The 9,484-nt window shown below is 52.6% G+C and overlaps 1 protein-coding gene across 1 annotated transcript; it reads right to left on the reverse strand.

Annotated features, from left to right (window-relative positions):
* Window positions 1–1,081: 1,081 nt before the first annotated feature.
* SOWAHB (sosondowah ankyrin repeat domain family member B) lies at window positions 1,082–3,688 on the reverse strand. Its single transcript, XM_056855788.1, has 2 exons — window positions 2,850–3,688; window positions 1,082–2,240 (listed from the first exon to the last, which is right to left on the reverse strand). The coding sequence occupies exons 1-2, from the start codon at window positions 3,686–3,688 to the stop codon at window positions 1,082–1,084; spliced, it is 1,998 nt and encodes a 665-aa protein (XP_056711766.1).
* Between the last annotated feature and the right edge of the window lie 5,796 nt (window positions 3,689–9,484).

The following is a 9,484-nucleotide window of genomic DNA, read 5'->3' on the forward strand; positions in this document are numbered from 1 at the left end:
ATTGAACCTGGGACCTTCTGCATGCCAAGCAGATGCTCTGCTACTGAGCTATGGCACTTTCCCAAACTGCAGGAATGGCACACATAATTTAACCCCCCCCCCAAAAAAACCATGCACCTTACAGGGAGTCTCCAGCAGGAAACCCCCCCCCCCATTTCAAAACAGTTGCTTCCCAAAGATACCCATACTACTGTTCCTTCAAAAATAGCTCAGATTCTTCCAGTGGGGAAATCAGGCACCCAACATTTAAAAAACCATATGAAGACACACACAAAATCTCCTAAATTATACACAAAGATGCAGAAGTCTATGAAGCAGCCATAAAAATATTTATTAACTGTGTGTTTAAAACGGTAGCAAACTGAGGCCAAATTTGTTGAGACTTTTTCAGCCCGGGGCTGGGGAGAAGAGGCAGGCCAAGGTGTTCTTTGATCTCCCGGCAAGATACCAGGATCGCAGCCAACCGCGACAAAAGGTGTGCAGGATTAAAACCTCATCTATGACAAGATGATCCCAGCCTTCTGAACATGCCCCAGTCTGCCTGCCTGCTTCTTGTTCCTAAAGGCAAGTAATTAAAACTGCAATAGGCCAATGACAGCTCATTTCAAAACATTCACCCCTAAACAGCATTTTGAATACCACAACTGTGGTTTCAGGGCCAGCCCTCCTTCCGTATTTGATGCACGGGAAGAATGAAGCCTCAATGGACTTGTGGTTCCTCCATCGTTTGTATAGCAACTCTGACGGGACGGATGGATTCTCCCAAACCTGATTCTGGAGACTGACGTGGTAGACAGAATCGATAGTATAGGTTCTCAAGGACGGGACCCAATCAGAAATAGCGGCCATTCCAAGATGCCTCCATCAATTGAGTGCTTCTCAGAACCACGATAAGAGGAACTGTGTGACATTTAAAAGCTTCTCAGGTAAATAAATAAGAATAACACTGTTCCAATGTTTCCCGTTGAATGTATAAAGTGCTCTTTCTCTTCCGGTCCCCCTACCAAATCCAGCCAACGCAACAGGCTCAACAAATTCCTCCCAAATCGGCCACCCCATGGGGCCCACCCCCTGCCCGTCTTCAGTCGCTGTCCTCCTCCCTCTCCTGCAGCGCCGGATACTTGTTGGCCATTTTCCACTTAATGTGTTGAGGTTTCAAGTAGGCAGCCAAAGACGTTTTCCGGCTGATTTTCCTCGCCAGCTCAGGACTCTTCCCTCTCCGGGGCAGAGAGGCATTCCGGGCGATTGGGCGGGCCGGGAAGATGGTTTTGCCCTTGGGTGCCCCCAAGAGCTGCCATATTTCCCCCGAGGTGGAGCTGCTCAGGTACTGCCAGGGCCTCTTGCCGCTGCCGTCCCGCACCTGAACCTGACACCGCAGCTTCTGCACCAGCAGCCGGATGACCGGCTGGTGGCCGTGGATGGCGGCCAGGTGCAAAGGGGTGTAGCCGCAGCCGGACCGGACGTTGATGTCGAGGGCCACGCCCGCCCTCTGGGCCCCCGTGACCAAATCCAGGAGCACCTGAGTGTTGCCGTGCTTGGCCAGCCAGTGGAGCACCGTGAAGCCCGAAATGAAGTCCTTGTGGGTGGCGAGGAGGGGGTCTTCCAGGAAGAGGGCCCGGACCTGCAGCCATGACCCCGCGGCCACCTTTACCAACCAGGCGTGCTCTCGGGGCTCCAAGGGGACTAAGGATGACCTGTGTTCGGGGGACCCGTCTCCATCCGGGATTGACCCTTCCACGGCCGGGGCGCTGTTTGGGAGGCCTTGCCGGGGGGCTAGGTGCGGACTTAAGGGAGCGTCCAGATTTGGAGGAGGCTGGCGGGTCCCCTTTTGGAGCTTTGGCGATTGCCCGCTCGGCCTCTGGCCGTCTTTATCCAGCAGCTTGTCCTCCGACGAGGACCCCCAAGTCCTCTGGCCTGGCAAGGCCTGGCGTCCTGGAACTGGCCCCCCCGGCAACGGTCCCCTAGCCCCGGCGGACAGCCCCACCAGCCCATTGGCCCGGGGCTTGCCAGAAAGACTCTTCCCCACATCGTTCCTGCCAACCCCCAGCGGATTTCCGAGGCAGCCATTGGGACCCCCGGGGGGAGGACGGGGCAGAGATTCGGCCTCCGCTTCCCCCCGACAGGAGTCGCTGCCCCCACTGGCGCTGCTGCTGCTGCCGTCCTCGCTGGCGGGGCTCTCCTGCTCCAGGAATTCATCCAGGTCCTGCAGGGAGAGTTGGCACCGGATGCTGCGGAAGACGGGCAAGGGCGGGTTGAAGCTGTGAGCGGATCCGAGGGGCGAGGCCTGGCATTCCCGCCGCTCCTCCAGCCCGGGAGGCGGGCCGAGCCGGGAGTCGAGGGACGGTGAAGGGCAGGAGCTGGGAGCCGATCTGAGGTGGCGCTCAGGCCACTCCTCCAGCCCGGGAGGCTGGCAGAGCTGGGAGTCGAGGGACGGTGAAGGGCAGCAGCCGTGAGCCGATCCAAGGGGTGAGGCCAGGTGCACTTGCCACTCCTCCAGCCCGGGAGGTGGGCCCAGCTGGGAGTCGAGGGACGGTGAAGGGCAGGAGCCGTGAGCCGATCCGAGGGGCGAGGCCAGGTGCACTTGCCACTCCTCCAGCCCGGGAGGCGGGCCGAGCCGGGAGTCGAGGGACGGTGAAGGGCAGGAGCTGTGAGCCGATCCAAGGTGATGCTCCCGCCACTCCTCCAGCCCGGGAGGCGGGCCGAGCCGGGAGTCGAGGGACGGTGAAGGGCAGGAGCCGTGAGCCGATCCGAGGGGCGAGGCCAGGTGCACTTGCCACTCCTCCAGCCCGGGAGGCGGGCCGAGCCGGGAGTCGAGGGACGGTGAAGGGCAGGAGCTGTGAGCCGATCCAAGGTGATGCTCCCGCCACTCCTCCAGCCCGGGAGGCGGGCCGAGCCGGGAGTCGAGGGACGGTGAAGGACAGGAGCTGTGAGCCGATCTGAGGTGGTGCTCAGGCCATTCCTCCAGCCCGGGAGGCCGGCGGAGCTGGGAGTCGAGGGACGGTGAAGGGCAGGAGCCGTGAGCCGATCCGAGGGGCGAGGCCCGGCGCTCCGGCGAGTCGAGGGCCGGTGAAGGGCAGGTGCTATGAGCCGAGCCGGGGGGCGAGGGCCGGGCGGGGCCTCCCTCGAAGGCGCAGTCTGGCCGGAGGGCGACCTCTCGCGCGCTGGCGACCCAGGCGTGAACCCTTTGCTGGAGGAGGGGGCCGCCGTCGCCGCTGGGGGGCGCGCCCGTGGCCCGGACGGGCGCAGGCGAGGCCGGCCCCGGGCCAGCGCGCAGCTCCCGGGCCGGGCTGCAGGTGCGTCTGGCGGGGCGCTCACCTGCCTCCTCCGCCCGGTGCCCGGGACGCTCCCCGCCGGGGCCCAGCCGCTGTGCGCGCCGGCCGGGCACGTCGAGGGTGTCCGGGGGCTCTGGGGCGGCGCCGGGGGTCCCGGGCTCCTCGCCCACCAGCTCGCGGTACCTCCTGCGCAGCACCACCACGGCCTTGGCGGCGCCGGGGCCCTCCCGCCGCACGGTGGCCACGGCGTTGACGAAGCCCTTGAAGCGCTCGCGCCGCCGCCCCAGCTCCTCCGCGCCGGCCTCGGGGTCCCGCAGGAAGCGCCCGAAGTGGCCCAGCAGGGCGGCGTTGCCCGCTCGGCCCCCCGACCCGCACAGGAACTCCAGCAGCGCCGCTTGGCTCAGCTCGCGCGCCATCGGCGGGACGCGCAGCGCAGCACCGCACCGCCCCGCACCGCACCGCCCCGCGCGCGCGCCGGCCGCACTGGAGCCGGGCAAAGTTCTCCTCGCCCCGGGGCCGGGCTCACCTGCTGCCCGGGACCACGCCCACTCGCCCACCTCGTCGCCACGCCCCTCCCGCCTCTCGGCTCCTCCCCTCGCTCAGTCGTCGATCAAATGCCTTGGGGGGGGGGAAGGATGCAGGTTTGGCTGCGAGTCCAGTTGCACCTTCAAGACTCACAAAAAACATTTTCTGGCAGGGTGTGAGCTTTCGTGAGCCGTAGGCTCACGAAAGCTCACACCCTGCCAGAAAATGTTTTTTGTGAGTCTTGAAGGTGCAACTGGACTCTTGCTCTTTTCTACGACAGAAAGTATTTTGGTGAGTCTTTAAGGTGCTCCTGGACTTTTGCTCTTTTCTACTACAGAAAATATTTGGGTTAGTCCTGAAGGTGCGACTGGACTCTTGCTCTTTTCTACTACAGAAAGTATTTTGGTTCGTCTTTAAGGTGCGACTGGACTCTTGCTCGTTTCTACTACAGAAAATGTTTTTTGTGAGTCTTGAAGGTGCGACTGGACTCTTGCTCTTTTCTACTACAGAAAATGTTTGGGTTAGGCTTTAAGGTGCGACTGGACTCTTGCTCTTTTCTACTACAGAAAGTATTTCAGTTAGTCTTTAAGGTGCGACTGGACTCTTGCTCTTTTCTACTACAGAAAGTATTTCGGTTAGTCTTTAAGGTGCGACTGGACTCTTGCTCTTTTCTACTACAGAAAATATTTGGGTTACTCTTTAAGGTGCTACTGGACTCTTGCTCTGTGGCTCACGAAAGCTCATACCCTACCAGAAAATGTTTGGGTTAGTCTTTAAGGTGCGACTGGACTCTTGCTCTTTTCTACTACAGAAAATATTTGGGTTAGTCTTGAAGGTGCGACTGGACTCTTGCTCTTTTCTACTACAGAAAATATTTGGGTTAGTCTTGAAGGTGCGACTGGACTCTTGCTCTTTTCTACTATAGAAAGTATTTTGGTGAGTCTTGAAGGTGCGACTGGACTCTTGCTCTTTTCTACTACAGAAAATATTTTGGTTAGTCTTTAAGGTGCGACTGGACTCTGGCCCTTTTCTACTACAGAAAGTATTTTGGTGAGTCTTGAAGGTGCGACTGGACTCTTGCTCTTTTCTACTACAGAAAATATTTGGGTTAGTCTTGAAGGTGCGACTGGACTCTTGCTCTTTTCTACTACAGAAAGTATTTTGGTTAGTCTTTAAGGTGCGACTGGACTCTTGCTCTTTTCTACTACAGAAAATGTTTTTGTGAGACTTTAAGGTGCGACTGGACTCTTGCTCTTTTCTACTACAGAAAATATTTTTGTGAGTCTTGAAGGTGCGACTGGACTCTTGCTCTTTTCTACTACTGCAGACAGACTATCACGGCGACCCACCGTGAATTGTCTTCATGGAAGGCACCACCTTTAGCCGTACAGAATGGAAATCCATCAACCTTGTGAAGAAACGTGCACAGGTACAGACAGACCTCATTTTTCTCACCAAACGCAGAAGACTCAACTGTTAACATTGACATGCCAGTGCTTGTCTGAATTCACTCTCCTCTACTTAAAGGCAGATGGATTCACATTCTAGCTGTATCTGAAGAAGTGAGTTGTGGCTCACGAAAGCTCATACCCTGCCAGCAAATATTTTTGTGAGTCTTTAAGGTGCTACTGGACTCTTGCTCTTTTCTGCTACTGCAGACAGACTAACACGGAGACCCACTGTGAAAAATATTTTCTGGCAGGGTGTAAGCTTTCGTGAGCCACAGCTCTCTCTTCAGATACAGCTAGAATGTGAGTCCATCTGTCTTTAAGTAGAGGAGAGTGATTTGTCAGATTGCACAGAGAAGCCATTGAAATTCATAAACATCAGCACAACTTTAACAGAAAAGAAGAGAGTTCAAGAATGAATAAGGCTTAGCTTCCTGTCCTGAAAACCTCCAGACTAATAAAGACTACAGTCCACAATAGCCATGCAGATTAGCTTTGGATTTCACACATTAACAGATCACTTCAGGATACAATGGTTCCATATTAACATACCACACCCTCATCTTGATACTTACAGGACAATGGTTAGCACATTACCTTTGTTACTTTTTGCAGGACAATGATTCAGCTCAAACCCAACCCCTCTCTGACTATATATTACTCTTCCTACACACTTGACACTGAGAGACGCTGTCCTTCAGTGTTACTCCTCTGCAGCCACAGCTGCAGGCGAAACGTCAGGAAAGAAAATACCAAGACCACAGTCACACAGCCCGGATAACCTACAAGAACCAATGAACTCTGACCGTGAAAGCCTTCGACAATATTTAGAGGAGAGTGAATTCAGACAAGCATTAGTATGTAAATGTTAACAGTATGTAAACATGAATAGCAGGCATGATGGGATTAGGTGTGGTATGCAGAAGAGTCTGTGATGTCCAGGGGAGAGATGGGTGTGGAGAAATCAGCATTGGTCATGAGCCATGAATGACCAATGCTGATTTCTCCACACCCATCTCTCCCCTGGACATCACAGACTCTTCTGTATACCACATCTAATCCCATCACGCCTGCTATTCACATTTACATACTGTTAACATTTACATACTAATGCTTGTCTGAATTCACTCTCCTCTACTTAAAGACAGATGGATTCATATTCTAGCTGTATCTGAAGAAGTGAGCTGTGGCTCACGAAAGCTCATACCCTACCAGAAAATATTTTTGTTAGTCTTTAAGGTGCTACTGGACTCTTGCCCTTTTCTACTACTGCAGACAGACTAACATGGCTACCCACTGTGAATTATTTGGCCGCGGTTCAGGCGCTGCCCGGCTCAGGTCTGGGAAGTGGTCAGCGGGAGGAAAGGTCGCGTCTTGCTATTGGGCAGGTTCGGTAGACTTCTAGTTAAGTAAATAAATTTATTTGGATATGGCCACATGTACACATACAATTTTCAGTTTGAGATGTGCTGATGACACTACATTATTGGCAGAAAATAGTGAAGATTTGAAACGACTACTGCTGAAAGTTAAAAGAGAAAGTGCCAAAGCACAACTACAGCTGAACATCAAGAAAACAAAAGTAATGACTACAGGAGAATTACACAACTTTAAGGTTGACAATGAGGAAATTGAAATTGTTCAAGACTTTCTATTCCTTGGCTTCACCATCAACCAAAAGGGAAACTGCAGCCAAGAAATCAGAAGGAGACTGAGACTGGGAAGGGCAGCCATGAAGGAGCTAGAAAAGTCTCTGAAGTGTAAGGATGTGTCAATGGCCACCAAGATCAAGTTAATTCATGCCGTCATATTCCCTATTACTATGTATGGGTGTGAAAGCTGGACAGTGAAGAAAGCTGATAGGAAGAAAATAAATTCCTTTGAAATGTGGTGTTGGAGGAGAGGGTTACAGATTCCGTGGACTGCCAAAAAAACAAATCAGTGGGTTCTAGATCAAATCAAGCCTGAACTGACCCTAGAAGCTAAAATGACTAAACTGAGGCTATCGTATTTTGGTCACGTCATGAGACGACAAGAGTCACTGGAAAAGACAGTCATGCTAGGAAAAGTTGAGGGCAGCAGGAAAAGAGGAAGACCCAACAAGAGATGGATTGACTCAATAAAGGAAGCCACGGCCTTCAATTTGCAGGATCTGTGCAAGGCTGTCAAAGAGAGGACATTTTGGAGGACTTTCATTCATAGGGTCGCCATGAGTCAGAAGCGACTTGACGGCACTTCTCACACACACACAAGCATATGGCCACATGCCTTTACAAAACATCACCAACAAATATAATGCATCATAATGTGATTATACGTAGTAAAAGACTTCTAAAAAAATTCTTTTCGATTCATTTTGGTTCCTCCCCCCCCCCCAGAAAAAAAAACCTGTAAGTATCATCATAGATAATAGCTCTATGGTAGTTAGTTTGGCTGATGTACTTGCCCAGAGCCAGTAGATGTAGCAGCTTTGCTTTTAGAAGTGCCTGATGGATAAGAATCAGTATTCCCCCCACCTCTGGAGAGTAGAAGGGGGAGAAACTGGGGGGGGGGGTTGAGCGAGTTATGCAGTCCCTCCCATCGCCCCTCCCCTCCCGCAGTTTGGCTCCTCCCCTCACTCAGTCACTGATAAAATGCCTTTGGGGGGGAAATGTTTGGCTGCAGTTCAGATGTTACCTGGCTCAGGTCTGGGAAGTGGTAACATTTTGCTTTTGAGCAGGTTTGGTACACTTCTAAAAAAAACAAACATGTTTTTGTTTTGGTTCCTCCCCCCTCTATGTGCTTTGCGCAGTGGGGTGAATTAATTTACTTGTTCTTCTTAAATCACATTTCTTCTCCCCCACCCCCAAAAGCCCTGCTTTGGCCCAGTCACTCACTCTCAGCCTAAAGTATAGTTAAAGTGTGGAACTCCCTGCCCCAGGATGTGGAGATGCCTGCCAACTTGGAAGGCTTTAAGAGGGGAGTGGACATGTTCATGGAGGAGAGGGCTATCCATGGCTATTAGCAAAAATGGATGCTAGTCATGATGCATGCCTATTCTCTCCAATACCAGAGGAGCATGCCTATTATATTAGGTGCTGTGGAACACGGGCAGGATGCTGCTGCTGCAGTCGTCTTGTGTTGTGGGATTCCTAGAGGCACCTGGTTGGCCGCTGTGTGAACAGACTGCTGGACTTGATGGGCCTTGGTCTGATCCAGCATGGCTTTTCTTATGTTCCTATCTCACAGGGCTGTTGCATGGATAAAATGAAGCTGGAGAGAATCCAGCCTACCTCATATGGTTGTTGTGAGACTGAAATGAAGATGGGGAGAACTGGGTGGCTGTGGGCTGGTCCCTTTCTCTCAGCCTAGCCTACCTCTCAGGGTGGCTGTGAGAATAAAATGGAGGAGAAAACTGGCTGGTCTTAGGTCAGTCACTGTCCGTCAGCCTAACTCTGCTTTGCAGGATCACTGTGAGCATTTGTTTGCTTTTATTTAATTTTTATACAAACCTGCTTTTCTCCCCAATGGGGACCCAAAGCCACTTATATTATTCTCCTATCCATTTTCACTTCACAACAACCCTGTGAGGAAGGTTGGCTTGAGCGTGTGTGTCTGGCCCAAGGGGACCAAGCAAGCTTCTCTGGCAGGGTAGGGATTTGAGCCTGGGTCTCCCAGATCATATCCTAACCACTGCACACCACACTGGCTCTTGATAGAGGAGCCCAGACTTCCTTGGAAGAGTGAAGATAGGAGAGAGTTTAACAGCACTACTTTGCTGCTTCACAACTTGGTACTAAGAAAACGATGGGTAGCCGTGAAAGTCTGTCTGTAGCAGTAGAAAAGAGCAAGAGTCTAGTAGCGCCTGGAGAAGTGAGCCATGACTCATGAAAGTTCATTCCCTGCCAGAAATGTTGCTAGTCTTTAAGGTGCTATTGGGCTCTTGCTCTTTTCTACTGATGCTAAGAAAATGTATTCTTTGACCATTGCTTTTGCATTTAGGAAACCCACTTCATAGGGTTCCCAACCTCCAGGTACTAGCTGGAGATCTCCTGCTATTACAACTGATCTCCAGCCGATCGAGATCAGTTCACCTGGAGAAAATGGCTGCTTGGGCAATTGGATTCTATAGCATTGAAGTCCCTCCCCAAACCCTGCCCTACTCAGGCTCCGCCCCAGAAATCGCCAGGTATTTCCCAACCTGGAGCTGGTAACCCTATTCATAGATGCTAACCCCTTTCCTCAAGGCTGAAGGAAGGG

This window comes from Euleptes europaea, chromosome 9 (genome assembly GCF_029931775.1).
Source record: "Euleptes europaea isolate rEulEur1 chromosome 9, rEulEur1.hap1, whole genome shotgun sequence".
Classification (NCBI taxonomy): Eukaryota; Metazoa; Chordata; class Lepidosauria; order Squamata; family Sphaerodactylidae; genus Euleptes; species Euleptes europaea.